A 23,248-nucleotide genomic window follows, 5' to 3' on the forward strand; every position below is an offset into this window, starting at 1 on the left:
GATGAATATATCCATACCAGAAACCCATGCTTCATCTGTTCCGACACATGCTACTTGCCATAGAGATTTAAGTCCAGAAGGAATGGTAGCAATCACTCGGGCCTCCTTCAGTAAGTCCTCTGTATATGTGTAGGATGTCTCATTTATCAGAGCATGTACTGATGTTTGTGTCAGAGTTGCCTTATACTCTAATAATTCTATTCTGAGCTCTCTTTCCACTATTTTGTTTATTTTGAGTGAAGGAAATTCGTAAGTACCTGTTATATCCGTTGGCATGTCTCTGTATTCCTGCAGTTTAGATACATGGTCAGTGACTTCAGACAATGTGTTTGTTTTCAAGATTTCTTTAATTTCTTCTATTGTTTTTTCCATTTCTTGAATAAGGTTTGTCAGTTTGAACTTGAAAGAATTTAGTGCATCCAGGTGATTTTCTCTCTGGTATTTGACCAGAAAATTAAGTTTGTTGAAGATAACATCTACTTCTTGATGCCAGAATTTTCTCTGTTTTTCTGTATCTATTTCCAGATCATCAAATTTTGTGTTTGATTCTGATAATTTTCTTTTAGTTTCTTTAATTTTCTTCCTATAAGCTGGAATAATAATGGATTCAATATTCAGGATTTCATTTTCAATTTCTCTTTTCTTTTTTCTAAAAATCCCTGTCTTATCCATTTTATTGTGACAGCTTTTATTGGAGTCAGAGATTTATGACTTAAAATTCATTTTTCTGAACCTTCAACTTTCTGTTTTCTAAAAGGTTTAGTACCCTTATTTGGGACTTGTCCAAATGTTTATTGGCAGTTTGGGTGCAGCGTACAAATTGTATTGACATGAACACTTGCCAGAGATTTAAAATTCCTGGTTAATCTTGAATCAAAAGGTTACTGCATACTCCTATGCTATATGACGTCCTTTGCTTTATGAGTAGGTGTGGCCACTTAATTTTGCTTTCATAGAAGTTAGGGCCACCTGTTTTAAGAATTGAATTCATTTACTGGTTTATTGTATTACATATAGTAACAAACAGTTAAGTTAGTCTGAGATTTAGTACTAGGCCTATCACCAGTGAAATGGCTCCCATTTCACTTTTGATACTTATTTTAATATAGATAATAATTTTACTTATAATTTTAATATCATTCATAAAATTCATTTACTTTGATAAATTCTTGATATCCTAAGTTATTTGTTCACAAGTAATGAAATTAAACCAACACATTTTACATCTGGCTAATTCTTAATCCCCAGAAATATTTAGTGCTTTCTTAGCAATTGTAAATCATTTACACTCATACTGCCTGATGGCAATGGTCACTGATTAGGTGTTAGATTAATTAAATAAATCTTCTTTGACTTCCTGACATCAAAGGATGACACTTGAGTATTCCATTGTTCAGATTACTTAGTTGACAAGTTTTGCCCTTTGGCTATATTTACATTGAGTAATTTCTTACAATTAGTTAATAATATATATTTGAGAATACAGAGAGTTAAGAGAGATCTAGAGTGACAGAGCTAGTGAGTTGATGTGTTAATTAAGAACCATGTAGGAATTAGACTAAGAAACTTTTAAGATTCTATTTCTATTTAGGCCAGCTTTATCTAAATTTTAGTTAGGACTTGGACTTGCATCTTTATGTTTTTATGTTGTTTGGAATTCACTGTTACTTTAATAAACTGTCATTGTTACCCTACAAATTTGGACTTATGTGCTTCCTAACATTCCCCAAACCCTTGAGCTAAATTCCCCAATGAACGTGCACCGCCGAATTATGTCCCAGACATCTGAGAGCGCGGTCACAGAGTGGTCGAGAATCCGGTTCGAATCCTTTAGAATTCCTCTTACAGTGGACTAATGTGAACATTCTGGGACTCTTGGATTTCTACAGGACCTTTGTGTTGTTGAAACTGTGATTTGTGACTCTAACATTCTTCTAAAGAAAGGAGCCCTGCCATCAAATCTATACAGAAACAGCCTGCCAGTTCCTGTTGGTGAGTACAGCCACTACTATCACATGTGACACAGTTTTATAACTTTCTATTATTTTTATTAGATTGTTTTATTTACTGTATTTTTCACGATAATGGCTTACTCTGTTAGAAATCCATCTAGTACCCTCCCGTCCCACCCTCTTAAATTTGTAGCCTCCATTTCAACAGCTATCACCAATAAAAACAAAATTCAAGTCAAAATCTCGAACTTTCATATCAGTGCTCTAGTTGATACTGGTGCTAACATTTCTGTCATTTGCAACAAGTTTCTTAAGAAAATTTTCAAAAATCCTCATGTTTCAAGATCAAATTTTTCATATGTCAAGGGTGTTTGCAACACATCTCATAAAATTCTGGGAACAGCAGACCTTGATATAGATGTCAATGGGTTGAAAATGCCCCATACTTTTCACATCTTGGAAACTTTGCCTCAGACCCTCATTTTAGGACAAGATTTTTTAGAACAAAACAAGGCTGTCATTGATCTTACAAACCATTGTGTTTCTTTTCAAAATGAAACAACCATTGCTTCTATTACAACCCCATACAACAAATATGATGGAAACCAACATCTTTCCCTTGCTCGTACATATTCTGAAATTTATTTACCACCTCTATCTGAGTCAACAATCACCCTATCAGTTTCTAATGTCCCTCATGGTTCTGAAGTCTTCCTTGAACCAGTGAACCTCCTTGTAAACAAGAATCTGGTTGGAAGCAGATGCGTTGCTACATGTGTAAAAGACACAGTTCCATACAGGATCCTAAATCCTCTCAATGAATCAGTTGCTTTAAAAGCAAATTCAGTTGTTGCGAAAGTTTTTCTTATGGATTCCAACTTTGACATCATCTCCATTGACATTGTACACTCTGCATGCATGTCAACCCTAGATACTACACAGACAATGGCCACTACAGATTATACATCTATCGCCAAAGAGCTCAGTGTAAACATTCAAGAACAAAACCTTTCGTCTGTCCAAATTCAACAACTCCTGACTCTGATTGGACAAAACAGAGATGTGTTTGCCAAGGATGCCTCTGAACTGGGGAAAACCAACCTCCAAACCCATTCAATTATCACAAACACAGACAAACCTGTCCGCACACCGAGATATGCTCAAAATCCACAAATGCGACAAGAGACAGAACGTCAAATTCAAGAGATGTTGAAAAATGGTGTGATTGAGGAATCCACTTCCCCTTACCAAAGTCCGGTGGTCATGGTTAAGAAGGCTAATGGACAATACAGATTTGCTGTAGATTACAGGAAACTAAATTCCATCACAGAGCTCGTTTCCTTTCCAATTCCTAAGCTAGACGAAGTGTTTGACACAATAGCCGACTCAAAATCCAAAATTTTCAGTGTGTTAGATTTAGCAAGTGGATTCTGGCAAGTGCCTTTGGATGAGAAAACCAAACACAAAACTGCCTTTATCACACATCAAGGACTGTATCAGTTCAAACGTCTACCTTTCGGCTTGACAAATGCTCCAACAAGCTATCAGATGCTGATGACAAAAGTCTTACAGGAATTAAACTGGAAAATTGCACTCATATACATTGATGACATTTTGGTTTTTTCTAAAAATTTTGATGAACATTTACAACATTTGGGCCTCATTTTTCAAAAACTTCGTAAAGCCAATCTCACTCTTCAGCCAGCCAAATGCCATTTTGCTGCCCAAGAAGTAAAATATCTTGGACACATAATCTCTGAAAAAGGTGTTGAGGTAGACCGTGCCAAAATTTCCACAGTTGCTGACTTCCCACAACCCCGAAATGCCAAACAGGTCCGCAGCTTCCTTGGAATGTGTAACTACTACCGGAAATTTATCAAAGACTACAGCAAGATTTGTGCTCCATTGTTAAATCTCCTGAAGAAAAACATCAAATTTCAGTGGAAACAAGAACACACTGATGCTTTCAACCTCCTGAAAACAAAATTAACAACAGCTCCTATCCTAGCGTTTCCTGACTTTGGCAAACCTTTTGTACTATCCATTGATGCATCAGATGCTGCCATTGGATATGTCCTTGGACAAATAAATTCACAAGGACTTGAAAATGTAATTGCTTTTGGAGGACGTGCACTACGAGATCAAGAAAAACGATGGCACATTAACCATAAAGAAGGCCTCGCTTTGATTGAGGCCATCAAAACATTCAAGGCTTACCTCACTAGTGCTGAGTTTACAGTCTTCACAGACAACATAACAGTACGCTGGCTGGACAACACTAAGGATGCGACAGGTAGACTAAGACGGTGGGCTCTGATTCTTCAACAGTACAAGTTCAAAATACAACATCGTCCTGGAACGAAAAACCTAAATGCAGACTGTCTATCTCGTCGAGATTATCCTCCTCCAACTTCACCACGAATGCACCTTGATGAGGACCTACCTGCCATCGGATCCATTGAAGCTACTAGAAAAGAGTTTATTGCGGCCACATTTGAGCATCCAGATGACACTGCGCCTAGGAAACCTGATATTCTTGCCTTGAATGCAGCAGATCAACATGATGATAGTGTCTCAGACAATCCTAATCTACAACATCTGCAAGAAAATTGCCCTGACTTTCAGGCCATCATTGAGTACAAGAAAACAGAAAATCTGCCTCAAAATATAAAACAAGCTACCGCAATTGTTGCTAAATCATTCCATTATGAAATAACTAATGGACTTCTGTTTCACTTTTACAAAGAACGCACTAGAATTCAATCTCCAGATCAAAGTCTTGTGAAGCAACTTTGTGTCCCCACACCCCTTAGAAATGACATTTTGCTTTCATATCATGACTGCATTGCTGGTGGCGGACATCAAGGACATGAGCGCACATATGCTACTATCCATGCAACATACTACTGGCCAAATATGTATGCAGATATTGAAAAATATATAAAAACTTGCGAAACCTGCCAGCAGTCCAAGAACTCAAAACATCAGAAACCAATCCCTTTGACGCCACTTCCTGTTGAAGACATATTTACCAGATGGCACATGGACTTCTTAGAGCTACCAATGACACCAAACAAGGATAGATATCTTTTATTAGTTGTTGACAGCTTTTCCAAATGGTGTGAGGCTTTTCCTTTAAAGTCTATGGAAGCTACAGAAGTTGCGAGAGTACTGTTTGCCGAAATATTTGCTAGATATGGAGCACCAAGAACACTCATATCCGACAGAGGACAAAATTTTATGTCTAAACTAGTGCAAGCTCTCTGTGAACTTTTTGAGGTCACCAGACACTATACCAGTGCCTATCACCCACAAACCAATGCGGCTTGTGAAAGGATGAACTCCTTCATCAGTCAAACACTTCGAACATACTGCAATAAAGACCAGTCAGATTGGGTGAAATTCATTCCAGCTGTCCTCATGGCATACAGATCAACACCTGCTACTCAGTCTACAATGTTCTCACCATTCCAATTGTTGTTTGGACAGAAAATGCGCCTTCCTGTTGATGTCTCTCTTCTTCCTAAAACTTCCATGGCACAAGAACCTAAGCTACATTTAATGCGGGTCCTGGAACAACTCAAACTATGCAGAGAAATTGCTGCCGAAAACATCAAGCGTCATCAACAAAAATACACTGAACAACATGATAAATGTGCACAGGAGCCAGAATTCATGTTAGGCACTAAGGTATGGCTTTACTGCAGTCATGTTCCCAAAGGAAAATCACCAAAACTCCTTCAAAAATGGGTTGGTCCCTATTCTATAATTCATCAAGGCCCAAACCACACATTCAAACTAAGAAGTGATGCCACACACAAAATTCTAAAGAGTCTTGTTCATGCCAAAAGACTCATATTATATCATAGTCCAAATGACAGACCTCACTATTTCCTACCAGAATATCAGGATGTGGTTCTGAATCCTGAAGAATTGGATGGAGAAACGACTGAGGAAAACTATCCAGCTAATGCTAACCAGCATCCTGCAAATGCAAACCAACATCCAGATAATATTGATCAACATCCGGATGATGATGATGAAAATCTGCCTCTACCTGAAGATGATGTCGAGGACAATGTTGATGATAATGACAAAAGCATTAGAGATGCAGCTCATGATCCCCAACAACATAATCCTCAACCACAACCATCAACTTCAAAACCAAAGAATAACAATAAAACTGCAAATAAACATGCAAAGAACTTACCAAAATGCAATGAATCAAAGGATAAACAACCAAAACTCTTTTCATCAGACCAAATCGAAAGAATCCTTGAGTACAGCCTTTACCAAGGAAAACCTATCTACAGAGTCAAATTTACAAATGAACCTCAAACTTCCTGGCAAGATGGAAATCAAATCTCCACAACCCTCAAGGACACATTCCATTCACTCTACAATGCCAAGGGAAAGAAAAGAAAACATCCACAGAAAAAGAAATTTTTTGACCAACAAGAGACAATTCACACCATAAATCCAATGCAAAAGAGCAAACAGGCAATCATCGCTGCAATAATTGATTGGAAAGAAACCAATTTTCGCTTCCTTCTATCTGATGATTATGGCAACTACCAAGAAGGTATACCTTACAGTCTTCCAAGAGAGGTTCCTGGCCATTTATTTAGAACCTTCTTCAATAAACTGGACCATGAAATTGCAGAATCTCACAAAAGAACAAAAGGACAACTTAATTCAAACAGTTGCCAGTACATCCCAATTTCTTCTGTCCATTCATTTCCACACAGAACCACTTTCTTTTGGCATCACTCTACACCAGAAAAAGCCAAATGGTTACCAACCTGCTATTCATCTTCTGAGGGTATTCTCGCCTCCAAAATCAAACTTCGCAATCACGCAAAACTCTTTCACCCTGATGCTGATTTCTAAATTGATACTCCACCCATTCTATATTAATAAAAGTATTAACAACATGAAGATTTTTTTTAATTTAATCTTTCTATAAGTTAGGCCATCTAGTGTTTTTTCTGTGCCCTGTCCTACAGTGCTAGATAGTGTGAGGCGCCGCACATTATCATTATTTTCTAAGGACGCAGGAAAAATATTATACCCAAAATATTAAAGAATAACATGTTTGTCCCCCTCCTTTTTGATTCCTTTCCCTTTGAATATATAAGTATTTAGGTTTTCAACTACTAGTAAATAATATACTGGATGGCATTAGAACACCTGTGAGTCATGAACCAGCAGAAACTACAATAGTTTCTTAATCTGCTGAGGAACGGTGTAATGCTTCATTTCAGTAATAATTTCTTATTACTTTTTGTGTAAGAATAAAGTTCTCATACCCTCATGTTTAACCTATTATAATGTATCACCTATTCTTTCCCATACATTAAATTATTTTCAAGACTTTCACACTTAAATTTAAGTAAAAGTAATCTGTAGGTATAGCTTCTTGTGTCACATGTAGATTTTTAGTGGTTGTACTTTCTTGCCACTCTCCCTGACTACAAAAGATTTGTGTGTAATTCATTGACAGTTCATTTTTCCATAAGTTTTGCAGGAAACTATGCTGATCGACCCACTTCTCTTCCCAAGGTCATCAAAATTGTGCTATGATGGCACTCCCTATACCAGCCAGGGATGTCATAGCTGTCTGTGAATTTTGGTCATGATGGAACTCCTTCCTAAGGATGTTATGACTAGTGACTCTGTACTATACCACCATGATGGAACTCCTGTTTGTGGATGTCATGGTGACCACTAATCATGATGGAACTCTCGATTGAGATGTCATGATAACTTCTGCTGAATCCTAATGGAACTCCCAATGGGATGTTAGGATACAATGCAAGCAGTCAACGATGCATATTCAATGAAACCCCAAAGAATTTTTCGAAGGACATACCAATGAATCATTTCGAAGGACATTTTTCAGTGCAAATATTCCAATCCAGAAACATGTAGATTTCAAAGGACACAGTTCTTATTTCAGAATGAATAAGAATATTCCAATTCATGAACTATATAATTGTGCTTAATTGTTGTGCAACAATGTATTCCAAATGAATTTGCAAATGAACTCCAAAGTACTATTCAAATGAACAAATTTCAAAAGACACTTTTAATAGCATGCTTATTTGTTTTCAATGTTTATTTTTTATTGCATTGTACATGCAAGTCTTAATCATTTTCTTTTCGTCGTAAAAGATTTTATTGTGGGCCCTTGTATATATATATGTAAAACATACTTATCATTACTTACATTCATTCTAGCATAATTCCTACCAATTAGGATGCTATTTATGTATATATTTTTGGTTGTTAATTGTTCTTATGAACTTTTCATTCTTACTTTCTGACCCTACAATACCTTTAGGTTAAGAAAATTTTCTTCAAGAAATTTAACCTGGTTAGGCTATCAGATACAATTGTGTATATATGTAGTTATACATTTGGTAGCTGTTTGTTTAAAAAAAAAGTAGGGTTATAATGATTTTTTGTAATTATGGAAGTTAAGGTATTTTAAGATTTCAGGAGAAATCTTTTTGGTGAAGTAGGGGGAGCATATCACCAGTGAAATGGCTCCCATTTCACTTTTGATACTTATTTTAATATAGATAATAATTTTACTTATAATTTTAATATCATTCATAAAATTCATTTACTTTGATAAATTCTTGATATCCTAAGTTATTTGTTCACAAGTAATGAAATTAAACCAACACATTTTACATCTGGCTAATTCTTAATCCCCAGAAATATTTAGTGCTTTCTTAGCAATTGTAAATCATTTACACTCATACTGCCTGATGGCAATGGTCACTGATTAGGTGTTAGATTAATTAAATAAATCTTCTTTGACTTCCTGACATCAAAGGATGACACTTGAGTATTCCATTGTTCAGATTACTTAGTTGACAAGTTTTGCCCTTTGGCTATATTTACATTGAGTAATTTCTTACAATTAGTTAATAATATATATTTGAGAATACAGAGAGTTAAGAGAGATCTAGAGTGACAGAGCTAGTGAGTTGATGTGTTAATTAAGAACCATGTAGGAATTAGACTAAGAAACTTTTAAGATTCTATTTCTATTTAGGCCAGCTTTATCTAAATTTTAGTTAGGACTTGGACTTGCATCTTTATGTTTTTATGTTGTTTGGAATTCACTGTTACTTTAATAAACTGTCATTGTTACCCTACAAATTTGGACTTATGTGCTTCCTAACATTCCCCAAACCCTTGAGCTAAATTCCCCAATGAACGTGCACCGCCGAATTATGTCCCAGACATCTGAGAGCGCGGTCACAGGCCTATAAACTTTCATTTGTTTTTCACACTATTGATTGTTGAATTAACAAATGTTTCCTTAATACAAGATCAGTGATCATTTTTTAGTAATGTAGTAAAAAAACTTAACAAAACTTTAGATTATTTATATTATTTACTTACCTTATAATTATATGTAGATAGTTCCCAGGTTTGATGACTGAATGAAGTTATCAAGCTGTTCCTCTCCTTATATTTTCTAAATCAAGGAAGTAATTCTTGATTTGATGTTTTTGGTTGTTACTCTTATCAGCAAGGTCCATGGTCACGTGATTACTCTCCTTTATTTATCGATTGGCCAAGAAATTTACAACATGCTGGAGAAGTTATTTGTATAGGTGCATTTCAAATCGATTATGTGCTAAAACAAACAAAAAAATTTCTGTTTATGAAAAAATATTTTAGCAAAGAGAAAAAGAGATGTTTTCTGGTTATATTCACTCAGTTCATGAAACAGAGTTTGTGCTTGACTATTGTCCTTTACAATGAGTGAACAATTTCTCAAAGGCCACAAGTCCATTTTCAAACACTTGATTCAAGTAAATATATGTGAAGTGTAGGCCTATGTTTCCTTCTCTAAATGCACATGATTTTAAAAAAAAAGTATATGAGTGAAATTGGTATTGAATCATTACCTGTAAAACCACAGCTTAGAATGACCAACTGCAAGATTGGATGTATGGAATGATTACCTTGGTCTGAATAGTCTACTTGTATATTGATTTTTGAATAGTTGTAAAAGTTCTTTGATTAATGTACAGCTGATTTTTTCAGTAAATTTCTAGGATAGTGAACCAAGAAATTGTATTTGTTTCTGACTATCTCAAACATATACCCCAGTATATATGATGTAGAGAACTTGATATATATTTACACATACATCATTTTAAATACACAGTCAAATCTAGTTATTCCGAACTTGATGGGACTGAGGAAAAAACTTCAAGATACCTGAGGGTTCGATGTAGCGGGGGTTAAATAATTAAGAAATACATAGTTAGGACTTCCTAGTCACTTTGACATATCCATGGTATTTGAGATATCCGTGTTTGAGTTACCGAAGTTCAACTGTACTAGGTATAATGTTCACAGATGTTTCATTGTGAGTTTTTCAAACGTATATATAATGTTTTTATACTACGTGTAATGTATATATTATCATTAGTGCATTCCTTGTTGCACTGTTTGCTTATACAACACTATAGTGTACTTGCCTAGCTATCTCCAATGTCCTGGAGATAGATGAGTTTTAATTAACGCATTTAAGTCAGTTGTCAGTCCCCATGATCTGATATGTGGTCCTGTATGTAATAAACTTTGTATCTATAACGTTGTTGAGTTTTATATAAATCAGAAGTAAGTATTTGTTTTTTGTTGCAGAAACATTCCTATGATATGAGACTTGGCATCATCTTTAACCATGACTCGGTCCTCAGCAGTGACCTGTCCATCACAAAGGCTGTGTACACCGCTCTGCAGACCCTGAGTAACAACCATGCCAAGAGTCTTATCACCAAACTTATCAAGGAGGAAAATGTCGCCGATCTCAAGTTTGGAGTCAAGAAAATACAGGATCTAGAAGTCCATGTAATTAGATACAGCCATTTTGGTTTTTTTTTTTCCTATTGTCATTAACTATTGACCCCAAATAGTTCCCTTTTCAAATGCATTGTTTTTGCATGTATCATGAAAGATGTGGGTTTTTTTTTTTCACTTATTCAGGGAATGGATATGGATGCGTACATGAAGGCTCTAGAGAAGCAAACAACAGACTTCCTGAACCACCATGGCATCTTTGTCAGAACGGTTCTTGGTTGGGGTGAAAGTGATAGAGGACTCATTGCAAATGGAAAGGTTAACTATGTAGTTTTATTTTCATTTTTTTAATGGATTTTTGAAAACATGGTACATGTTTCGAATTAGGTTATTTATAGGTATCTGAATTTTAAATTCAAGGTATATTTATTTCCTTCTTCAAGATTCTGAGAGTTTGGTAATTGGTTTGTACTTGTACATATGTGTAATTCATTCCTAAGCTCAGAAATGGATCTAATTTTCCATTTTGTATTTTAAAATAATAATTCCAACCCTCCTATGTAATTGTATTATGCTATAAGTGTAAATGGTGGTGTGTTTGCTTTATGGTTAATATGTTTCTTTCTTCTGAAGAAAATTAATCTCCATAAAATTTTTCATCTGGTTGTTATAATAAAGAAAGGATCAGAAATGTGAATGAGATGGATTTGAGCAATATTTTTATGCAAGTGGGATAAAACAGAATATAGATATCCTTAAATAAATTGTACAGCTGCTTTGAAGAATGACATATTTGATTATTAGGTATGTGGACCTTTAGATGAAGCTGAGAGTTTCACTGCGGAGGATGTGGACTTGCTGTCTAAAGTGGAATATCAGAATGTGGCCAGGAATATCAAGACACAGATGATGCTGATGAAAATTGATGGCAACAGGTCAGCGATACTGGTGGAGAAGGAGGGGGTGTTAAAAAGATGGGGGGATGGTGGTGGGTGGGAGGGAATGTCACATTGAGTATTAGTTGGTGAGATTACAGTTAGGGTTAACTGTTGACCACAGTTGTAAAAATGGTTGGGGAACGGGATGAGAATATTGAAGGAATTAGTGCTAGATATAAAAGTTCACACAGAACTTGGTCATTAGGTAATGCAGATCTTTACTGAATTGAGAAAAGTTTATGGGTCTGATAAGGTATCTCATGAGACAATTCGTAGGTAGTTCGTTGGTGGACAAAGAAAATTCTGACTGGCACAGAGCCCATCAAAGATGCAGCAAAATCTGGCTGACCTGTGACTGTAACAGGCAAGGCAAATGTCTCAAAAGTCAGGGAAATAATTGAAAGTGATAGCAGATGATATTGCCAAAGCTGTTGGCATGTTGCTATTGCAGATACATTTCATTTTGAAGGGTATTTTGAAAGTACGAAAGATTTTTGCCAGATGGATACCACATATATTGACAGATGACCAAAAATGGGTAAAGTACGAACTACTAACCAATTGCTCAAAATGTTTCCTAAATTCAATCAAATTAGACAATTTGCAAACAATGTTACTGGTGACAAAACATGGGTTCAGTATTTCAAACCAGTAAGAAAAATTTGAAACAAAATATGGCTAACTAAACATGGTAGAAGGCCAGTAGTTGCCAAAAGAACCATTAGCACAAAGTTCTTTATTGCATATTCTTCTCATGTAATGGTATAGCCGTACAAATTCTGGTGCTGAAGGGCAAAAGTGTTACAGGTCGGTATTACTGAGATGTTATACTAAAAAAGCTCAAGAAATATTATCATAAACGACACCCTATGTCAGGATTTAGGCATGTTTGTCTACTTCATGATAATGCTCCATCTGAGCTTGAAGTCAGAGAAGGTTACCGTCTTGCCACACCCACCATTCTCTGCAGATCTAGCCCCTTGCGACTTTTTCCTTTTTCCAAAACTTCCAAAGTTCTTATCTGGTCGTCGTTACAAGTCCCGACAAGCCCTTGTCTCAGCCATCAGTCAGTGCCTCAGAGGTCTACCTAAATCAGGGTACCGTGACACATTTCAGAGATTCAGAGATTGAAACTATGTATTTCATACAGTGGAGAATACTTTGAAGGGATGTATTGTTTGTTTCACTATTTGAGTCGAATGCTGTTGAAATATAGTATAATACAATTACATATCAAACAATCCTTGTATGTGTATTTAGTGGTTAAAGTTATATTTCTATGTACTATTTCGATTGCATGACATATTGTTATATTTTAGGGGAGAAACCTTTAAGTTGTAAGAACTTGCTTCTAATCTTTTTGATTCATTCAGTAAAATATGTTCAAAAATAACAGAAGGAATCATGCATTATAAATCATTAAAAGAAGGAATATTAACTATGGTATTGTACAAAGCACAAAGCAATTTATTGAAATGCAAAGAAACAGTTTGAAAATTATAATCTGTGATTTGCAAATGTCATGATATTGTTAGCTAATTTCTAAAGATTTTTTTTTTCACAATGCAATTTACAAAAAAAATATTTTCAGACTGTGACATGGGGGTCAATTCTTCATAATTTGTATTTTATTTAACAGAGGAAGTGAACTTGTCATGAAAATTTCCTCACTCCTCTCATCAAAAACCTCCAACACAGAGAGAAAGGACTTGTCTGGCTTGAAGGACATGCATAGGTGAGAGAGCAGTGAGTCGTAATGATTCCTGAAAATCTTTTAATATTTCAAAAATGGAGAGTAGATTTATAAGCACACTTGGTTAAAGAAGCAATATGGTATGGTACATGACATGTCATGCTAGAATGGTTATTTTTTGTTTACAGTGCAGTAAAGCTACCTGCCAGTCCAGACTCACCAGCATACCAAATTGAGGCTGTTCTTGACCCTGTGTCACAGGAAGCTCAAAAGATTACACCTATGATCAAGGTCAGTATCAGTGACCAAAAAGAAGAAAAAGAAAAGAAATTTGTATTTCATTGACTGTTTTTATCATTGAATTATGCAGGGGAAAAAAATTAAATTTAACCATACCTATTTTTAAAAATTAAATATCTAATTACCTAAGATATGTTTTGATTCGTTTATCAATATTGTAGGTGCTGAGAGAAGTGGCTAATGTTGATGTGAAAATTTACATGAACTGTAGAGATAAAATTTCTGAGATGCCTGTAAAAACGTTAGTATTTTTTAATCCTGTTTTATTAAAATTGTGCAATCAGTTTTTGTGTAATAGAAAATCCTACCCAACTTTTCCTTTCTTTGGAGACTTTTAGATTATTTTGTACATGAACATATATGGGATATGTCAATTTTCCTGTTGAATCAAGATTCAATTTAGCATTTCTTTAGTTATCACTTTGATAATCTTTTCTTTTAATCAATATTTTACATATTTCATATCCATTTCGTTTATGTGTATCACAGTTATTATCGTTATGTACTGGAGCCGGACTTGGTCTTTAAGCCTGATGGAAGTTTGACTTCTGGTCCAGTGGCCAAGTTCACAGATCTCCCTCAGAAGTCTATTCTGACCATGGGGGTCAATCCTCCAGAGAGCTGGCTCGTGGAGTCTGTGAAAGCCGCCCATGATCTGGACAACTTGTTATTGGAGGAGGTAGGGGATCACAATTTCAGGGAGAAGTCATAGTTTGATTATAGTCATTTTAGGGAGTAGTCATTGTATAATTATAATATTTTATTTTCGTTGTAGGTTGAGAGTGGGGTTACTGCAGAATTTGCTCTTGAATATATCTTAATAGAAGGTACGGTAATTATTTTTTAATTGAAAATTTGATTTTTTTCATTGAAATATTGCTAAGCTTATGTTATCTTCTTAATAAAAATGGCTTTGTATTTTTGAAAAGGAGATACAGATTTTTTTTAGAATTCAAATTATGATTGGCTCTGATAAAACATATGCTATAATATCATATTCTAAAATATGTTTTCATAATCAAAATAGGTTTGAAACTCTAAATGGAAGCTACATTTACATGTCACAGATACAAAAGATGCATATTTAGTTGCGTTTTCTAAGCAATATTTCCTTATATCGCATGACATCCTTTTGAAACTTTGTGAAAACTTTTTCCCAGCGATAGGCAATTCTTTTTATCATGTCACATTCAAGGTCATGGAAAGTAAACCATATTCAATGTATACTGCAGTTTTCTTTATTTTGACATCACATTTACAGGCCACTGCTCAGACACTACCTCTGGACAACCACCCCGGGGATTACAATTTACTCTGGGCACCAATGCCTCCAATCCACTAGTGGACACCATAGTTATGGCTAATCTGGTAATTAATCATATTCCCTTCCTCCTTTTTTTGTAAAATTTTTTAGAAGTTTCATTTGTGTTCTTACATGAAAAATTATATTTGTTTGGATAAAAAATTTTCTTCCTGTGAAATTTTTTTTTATTAAAATTATATTTTTAACTTGTTTTAGCAAACATCTACATACATGTAAATGCCTTTCTTTCTTAGAAGCAGACTTTTATCCTGATATTTATCCAGGATGGTGATTTTATTTCTGAAAGAGTACATATAAGGGTAGTTTTCAAATTGTTTGATTAGTTTTTTTTTTTTGTTGGTTAGGGTTACTTTCAACTCAAGGCCAATCCAGGGGTTTGGTTTCTGCAGCTTAGAGAAGGGAGGTCCAAAGACATCTACAACATAGTTGGGTAAATGTCTACATGTTTCTACAACAGAGTATTGAAAATATTTTGATTTTTTTTCTACACATTATGTATCCATTACAAATCCTAGACACAGCAATGATCTTGCATTCATGAGAGCTGTTCATGAAATGGAAGAAAATGCATGTACATTTGAACTTCAGTATCTTGATTACTGACATTTTGAATACTATGAACATATTGAAGTGATTTGGAAGTCCCAACCCCTTTTCTTTAAGTATTTTACCCGGATATCTCAAATCCTTGGATATCTTGAAGCTTTTTCTCAAACTAAAATGGGGCAGATAACATGATTATTTGTTTCTTTATTTAACAGACATGAAATGACAGATACACCTGTGGGTTCTGATGATGTGGTTGTTGCTATAAATAGCTTCAAGAGTAAAATTATTCGGGTCAAGGTAAGTTAAGTCAAAGTAATGAAGATGACACATCCTTTCATAATCTTAATAGCAAGATTGATTTGATAAAACACACTTAAGGAAGCTTTTCACTGAAAATAATATTCAAATAAATTTATATACAGTAATAGTCATGATAAATAATGTGACAGTTTTTGGTCTGGAACAATGAAAGATCCCTATTCTAGTCCATTTAATATGTTAATTGTGGTCAATGCTAGTTTGAACTAAGCGGTTGTTCAACTTTGGATTTTGATGGAGACACATATGCATCCCTAAAACTAAAGGTATAAATTTTGATTTCTAATTATGTTATTTTAGGTTGAGAAGAAGAAGGATAAAATAATGGAACAGTTGTTGAAGGATGAAGATGATGAAAAGAGTATCTGGGACTCTATATCTAGGTATAAAGAAATCTTCTTGTATATCTACATTATCAACACTTTGTATGAGGCCAACTTTGAAATAATGTTTGTTTGCTTGATGTCCATTTATTATATTAAAATGTATATTTGAATATAGTTTGACTGTGAATATTTATTTATAAAAAAAAGATGAAAAAAAGACTGAAGAGCTGTTTTCTAGCATTGTGAATTTGAGATTTATTCAGCAGCTCTTTGTGGTTTCAGATGGTTTTAGTTGTATACTTAAATAGCATATCCTGCTGAAAATGTTTATCAATCATCTGCATGGAGTTCAAATACTTACAGTATTCAGGAGCAATATTTTGCATTCTTATAGTTGAATATAGTAACTTTTTTTTTTCTATTTTCAGTTCATTTAAACCAAAAGAAGAAACTGAAGGAAAGGTTTTAAATATTTTCTCCTTGGCTTCCGGTCACATGTATGAGAGACTTATGAGGTACAATATTAATGTTATGTTAAATGCAGTATTTCAGTTTCTGTGTAAATGGTTTTTACATTGACAAATTTATAAAAGTTGGAGGTGTTCCAAATAAATCTTTTAAGTATTTTTTTTCTTGAAGAATTAATTCTTTTTTCTTCTGTCATTTTCAGAATAATGATGTTGAGTGTATTAAAACATACAAAATCCCAAGTGAAATTCTGGTTTTTGAAGAATTACCTTTCACCTTCTTTTAAGGTAAAACATTACCAACATAAGTGGTGATAAGTATATAAAGAGAAGTTAACAAACTCTTTACTTACAATTTTGCTTGTTTGAGAGCTAGTATATGTACACGTGCTTGTGTTATTTTTCCTCAGGATTTCATACCAAAAATGGCAAAAGAGTATGGTTTTGAATATGAACTAGTTCAGTATAAATGGCCAAGGTGGTTAAATCAGCAAAAAGAAAAGCAAAGAGTCATGTGGGGGTAGGTCATCTTTGACTTTGTAATACTTTTTAAATTTTAAAAAGTTCCCATGTGTCTACATGTACTTGTAAGATGTGAGAGATTAGATAGACCTATTGTCATATGTTTTAATTAAGGCATAAATTCAAGAATAATTAATGAAATAATAACATTTAACAGATTTTGTGATTTCGTACTTTTCGCAGGGATGGGTTTAGATTTTGTTGAACTTAAGCATGAATTTCTTCGATTTGCAGATACAAAATCTTGTTCTTAGATGTGTTATTCCCCTTGGATGTGAAGAAAATTATATTTGTTGATGCAGATCAGGCAAGTACTATCACAACTTTCCCACATATTTATTATTTATCAAAATATATTTATAGTGATCTATTTTTATGTGTGTTTTTTCCCTATAGGTGGTAAGGACCGATTTACAGGAGTTAAATGACCTTGACCTTGAGGGTGCTCCTTATGGATACACACCATTCTGTTCCAGCAGGAGGGAAATGGATGGATTCAGGTATGTCTATGTCAGTTTTGCTTTATGTGTCCTAGCAAATTGCATTTTGGTAAACCTTGAACAAAACTGACCACTTACATTTCTGATTTTAATTAAATCTTATAAATTATGTGGGTTCACTTTAAAATAAAATTTATTGAAATAGATCAAGTTTACAGTATATTAAGTTTATAGTGTCGATCAAAGTAACGAATGCAGTTTATTTTAACATTTTCAGATTTTGGCGATCAGGATACTGGGCTAGTCATTTAGCTGGAAGAGAATATCACATTAGGTAAGTTAAATCTTAAAACTGAGGAAAACATGAACAGGACATCTAAAATTAGAATTACAATGTTTTGAATTTGGTATCTACACAAGACAGACCTATTAAGTTTTAATTTCAAAGTGTATATGTAAAACCAGTTGTAAGAAGAGAAATCAAACATTTATAGGCTTTGTTGATGTACATACCCTATCAGTAGTGATTCACATAAAACTTTTATTCCTTTTGGTAATTTACTTGAGTTACACTTATATTTTTATGTTGTATATACATGTAAAATATATCTTTACATCACTTTTTAAACAGTGCCTTATATGTTGTGGATCTTAAAAAGTTCCGTCGTATAGCTGCTGGGGATCGTCTCAGAGGTCAATATCAGGGACTTTCTCAAGACCCAAACAGTCTGTCCAACTTGGACCAGGATCTACCAAATAACATGATCCACCAGGTGGCAATAAAATCACTTCCTCAGGATTGGTTGTGGTGCGAGACATGGTGCAGTGATGAGTCGAAGAAGACAGCCAAAACTATAGATCTGGTGAGAGCATGGAATTTCATTTTGGATAAAAGTAATAAATAATATACATATAGAGCTGAGTAATTCATTCTTAGACATCTAGGTATATGCATAAGATTTCAAGGGTTTTTATCAGGTCAAGGTCCTATCTAAGAAATTGAAGGTCAAGTACAGATTTGTCCTTATAGGACTTTGACATAGCCAAAGGGAGGGCATTGTTTTCAAAATTGTGCATTATTTATGTATGCCATTTGTTAGATTGTTCTAGCAAACAATTTAATTTTCATTCACAAAAAGTACATTTAAATACTTGTTAATTTATAAAAATTCTAAATTAAGGATTCATCAGTATTTGTTGTTTTATTTGATAGTATTGTCAAATAACTTGATTTTGGTGATTTTTGATTTTTCAGTGCAATAATCCTCTGACAAAAGAACCTAAATTAAAAGCAGCATTGCGTATATTGCCAGAGTGGAAAGAATATGATTATGAAGTAAAAGTTTTGTGGGATAAAGTTTATAAGACAAACACACGACTGCAAGTAGAATATGAACCACCGAATATAGACGAAAAGAAAATAGGTAAGGCTGTTATGTTCTGTTAGGTGTTTCAGAATTTTTTTTCCAAGAGCTGTACCAATTTGTGCAGGTAAAAAATCTTTACCCTTTAAGCCATAGGCTACTCAACAGATATTATTAACTAAACATTTATATGATACACTGTTTGAAATTTAGAGCATTAAAAAATATTTATGAAGTGTGAAATGAACTACCAGTAAATTGTTCTGTTCAAATGTGTTCATACACTGCACAAAACATATCTTAAAAGATGAATACTCAGGCTGGTGATTGAAAAGAAATTTCAATGATGTATATTTGGTGTTTTCAATTTATACCCTATAAATGGATGACCAGCCTTTCTTGTGTTTAAAAATAATTATCACAACAAATCAAAAGATGCTAGATTTTGACTCATTATAAATCTTTAAAAAAATTGTATACTACTATATGTGTATCTTCTGAAATAAAGAAAAATAAACCAGATTCATGTGATATTATGCTGAGTAAAATTTTGTTTTTTTCTCTCTTTTTTCAGGTTCTAAATTACATTTACACGATGAGTTATAACATTGGTACAGCGTTAGTGATTTGTAGTCCTCAGTACAGGAGAGAACACATCTGGACCAAATTTTAAGTAATATATTATTGAAGCAGCAACAGTCCTCATCTTCATATCATCAGATATGTCTGGGATTTAAAACTTTTAAAATCATGTATTTAAAGTAAAAAATTAGCATTTGAAAAGCCAATAAGTATACTATCTATCATGCTATTTATGGGATAGGGAAGTTAAGGTTCATTGACCTTCTGATAAGAGAGATAACTCTGTGATTAATGACTATATCATTCCCTTAAGAATTTGTGGAGTTAAAAGGACAATTTTTCTCTCAATTTTTCTCCACAAGGTATGCAGAAATTGTGTGCCTTTCAATTAAAATTTAGATTTTTTTGAAATTTTTTTTATTAAAACAAAATTTTATATGAATGAACAGAGGGGTGAAGAACCTTAAATAGGCTTAAGTCATTTAAGATTTGTCTCCATGGGAATTTTGTATAAATTGGTTGGTGTTTGTGATTCCACTTGCAAATGTTTAAGAGAATTGAAAAAAATGTATGGAAAAAATATATGAGTGAGTGAAATTTGTATGAAAAATGTTGAGGGATATGTGTGAATGAGCTAGATTGGTGAATTGTGAAATATACACTTCATGTCTGTTTTCGTCTTGTTATAGATAGGAGTTGTTGTCATTATTCTTTTTTATAGTGATTCATCAAAAATTAAATATCACTTACAAAATACATGTACTGGTAAGTGAAATTTTGGTTTATGGTATAAAATAAGTTTATGTTTTGTATACGGTGCTTTGCAAAAATTGTGACATTGTTTCAAACACACACTTCCATTTTTGTTGGATATAGTGAGGTTACTTATTAAATAAGATGTTTTTTTGTTGTGTTTTTTTTTTCTATACTGCATATTTGTCAAAAATGTTTAATGATGTGGATTTGAGTTCTAGATGTGTGTGTGAATTATAGTATATAAATTTCCAGCAACAGTGAATATTTTTTAAATATGTGATGCATTTTGAGGGACTGTCAGTTTTTCATGATGTATTTGAAACAATTAAGAAATCTGAACCCCCCTTGCCAAATACCTCGTCATTCATTATTCTGAAATCAAATAATGCTTTTGGCATTTGAGTACATTTTTTATTTGGTTATGTGTCAGTATACTTAAAAGAAGATGGGCGAACAAGCCAAGAAAAATGCCTTTGGTTCGACAAATAAGAAAGTGAAAAATTAAATCTCATATAACATATTTTTCTTTGATATTTCAGTAACATTAATGTATACTTTATGTAAAATCTCCAACCCTCACGACAATCTCACAAGTGTTCAAGCTGTTTGTCTAAGAAATAGCATGCCCACACCAAAGAGGGCAAAAGGTATCATTTCTTTGTACAATAACATAATTTTTCTACATGTATATAAGTGGGTCTTCATTCTGTTTTGGTTTTAAAAGTGTATCCTCAATATGTGTTTCAAAATACATTTTTTGCTGAACAAAAACTTCAAACAAGTCAGTTTTATCAAGGGTCATATTACAAGCAAGATTTAAATGCCACTTACTGTTATGAATTGTGCGTTGTAGTGCTTAGTGTGTCAGTCTCAAAGAAAAAGTGATACTGGTATCCAAGATTTTTATCACTTTGGTTCAAATCCCAAGAAATCATTATTATTTTTTTTTTTACCATAGAATAATTTTTGCAGAGAGAATTTTTCTGCAGAAAAGTTTTCTTTGTCATAATTTCATACCTTTCAAAAATTAGAACTTTGTTCTAAATAGTTCACAAATTGAATTTTATTTTTACATATTTGAAGCTATAGGCATTTTGCATGCCTTGTATGCCTATCTTTTTGATTGAATTTGAAGTTTTCATATCATGATGATAATGCAGGTACACATATTTTAATTGAGCCAACTTATGTAATGAGTACTTCATAATTATCATAGATCGGATGCAGAGTACACAGTACTTAGATAATTAATGCCATAATAATGATTATTGGAGTTCAATGATTGAATGATATCCACTAGAAGTTTGTTTTCATCATTAATCCCATAACCCAATTTCTCTGAATGAAAAAAAAATCATTTTTTTTCTCTCAACTAAAAACCAAAAAATTTTCATATAACATTTAATAAATTTTGTATTTAAAATTTTGAAATAGCTTATAATTGTTGTTTAACATTAAACTTCTTTAGTTTTCATTTCCTCGAATATTTCCATTTTAGGACATTTTACAGCCATTGTGTGGACATTGTTCTGTGTCATGTTACAAGCATTGAAATGTGTATGTTTTACATTGTTCACGTTATGTCTGTGACAGTGTGTAAAGACAGGATCTTCTGTGATGACAGTTAATAAATATATTTTGTAAATAAACCTAAAGGACTTTGTTCCGTTGAAATATCTTTTACCAAAGTCATAATAAATCAGGAAGCTGATATGTTTTACTAAACATTGGGAGATTGGGGGAGGATAATAGATTTAGGGATATCAGACACCTATGTTTTGTGGATCTGACAGTTAAAGCTGACTTCAGGTGGATTAAAATTAAAAATTCCAATTTGGGTTCAACAGATTTGCCCCCCCCCCCTTTTTTTTTTTGCTTGTCAACATTTTTCAGGAGGAAGGAAAAAAAAACTGTCCCTGATCATCTTGAATATAAATAAGCTCTTCACTGACATGAAAAAATAATCTGACTTGAGAAAAGATTACCAGCCCATCCCCCCCCCCTCCTTTCTGAATCAAACAGTCGTCCCCTTAGCTCTTCATACTCAAAAATTTTCATGATTGGGGTGACGTACATATAAACTCTACATCAAAATAATTTAGCAACTTAGACCTACAAGTTTTATGTAGGTCTAAGTTGCAGAATTATTTTGATGTAGAGTCTGTGCTTGCTTGCATATTAATTGTAACTGTGACCAGGTGACCTCGGTCTTTAACTATATATGTCACCATCGAGTTAAATTCACGGAAAGGGCCAATGTTAACATTTATTGAGCAATAAGTCTGAACACAAACATTTTAAATACTTATTACATTTCACACGTTATTATCAGAGTAGCAATTCACAGCAGTTTGAAATTTTTTTTAAATGATAGCCGGAATAAAACGATGATTTGCCGATACAGAAGGGACGATAGGTCAACGAGATGGGTTGAAAGTTAAGACACTAGACCAGTCTAGAGTAATTGTAAGGTGAAAACTGAGCACGATATAGAGAGAGAGGTGTTAATATTGAGAATGCCGGGTTGAATATATGGAGCACTAGGGCAATATTTGGTACACATTCTACAGAGGGTCAACTGCATCCTATTTATTTAATAAATTTAGCACTTGTGAGAGTTAACAAATGACTTCTTACAACACATAGCCGTATGAATCGGGGGTAAGGGAGTGGACGTGCCCCCCCCCCCCCCCATGATATGTTTGACCCATATGGGTGTATTATGCAATAAGGAAATAGTTGATTATTATTATACTATAGAAAACATTGCTAGTTTATGCTTGTACCCGGCTCTCAATAATAACGTCTGATTTCCTTTTTCTTTGTTGCTTGTCAAGGAATTTTGCTTGGTATAGCATCCCCAACTGAAAAAATCCCCCCCCCCC

General features: G+C 33.8%; 1 protein-coding gene across 1 annotated transcript in view; it reads left to right on the forward strand.

Annotated features, from left to right (window-relative positions):
* Positions 1-22,074, forward strand: part of LOC133202821 (UDP-glucose:glycoprotein glucosyltransferase 1-like) — a 50,091-nt gene extending 28,017 nt beyond the window's left edge. Inside the window, exons 22-42 of the mRNA XM_061338699.1 lie at positions 10,629-10,835; positions 10,971-11,102; positions 11,589-11,719; positions 13,362-13,457; positions 13,604-13,706; positions 13,877-13,956; positions 14,205-14,394; positions 14,491-14,542; positions 14,977-15,083; positions 15,384-15,469; positions 15,801-15,885; positions 16,207-16,289; positions 16,661-16,747; positions 16,903-16,987; positions 17,110-17,219; positions 17,456-17,528; positions 17,618-17,721; positions 17,939-17,995; positions 18,293-18,524; positions 18,917-19,085; positions 19,600-22,074. Coding sequence (XP_061194683.1) covers positions 10,629-10,835; positions 10,971-11,102; positions 11,589-11,719; positions 13,362-13,457; positions 13,604-13,706; positions 13,877-13,956; positions 14,205-14,394; positions 14,491-14,542; positions 14,977-15,083; positions 15,384-15,469; positions 15,801-15,885; positions 16,207-16,289; positions 16,661-16,747; positions 16,903-16,987; positions 17,110-17,219; positions 17,456-17,528; positions 17,618-17,721; positions 17,939-17,995; positions 18,293-18,524; positions 18,917-19,085; positions 19,600-19,631 — 2,301 coding nt within the window. The 3' untranslated portion in view covers positions 19,632-22,074. The remainder of the gene's footprint in view (positions 1-10,628; positions 10,836-10,970; positions 11,103-11,588; positions 11,720-13,361; positions 13,458-13,603; positions 13,707-13,876; positions 13,957-14,204; positions 14,395-14,490; positions 14,543-14,976; positions 15,084-15,383; positions 15,470-15,800; positions 15,886-16,206; positions 16,290-16,660; positions 16,748-16,902; positions 16,988-17,109; positions 17,220-17,455; positions 17,529-17,617; positions 17,722-17,938; positions 17,996-18,292; positions 18,525-18,916; positions 19,086-19,599) is intronic.
* Positions 22,075-23,248: the final 1,174 nt, after the last annotated feature.

Source organism: Saccostrea echinata, unplaced genomic scaffold (genome assembly GCF_033153115.1).
Source record: "Saccostrea echinata isolate AGI-Se365-2 ecotype Australia unplaced genomic scaffold, CSIRO_AGI_Sech_v1 ptg000047l, whole genome shotgun sequence".
NCBI lineage: Eukaryota > Metazoa > Mollusca > Bivalvia > Ostreida > Ostreidae > Saccostrea > Saccostrea echinata.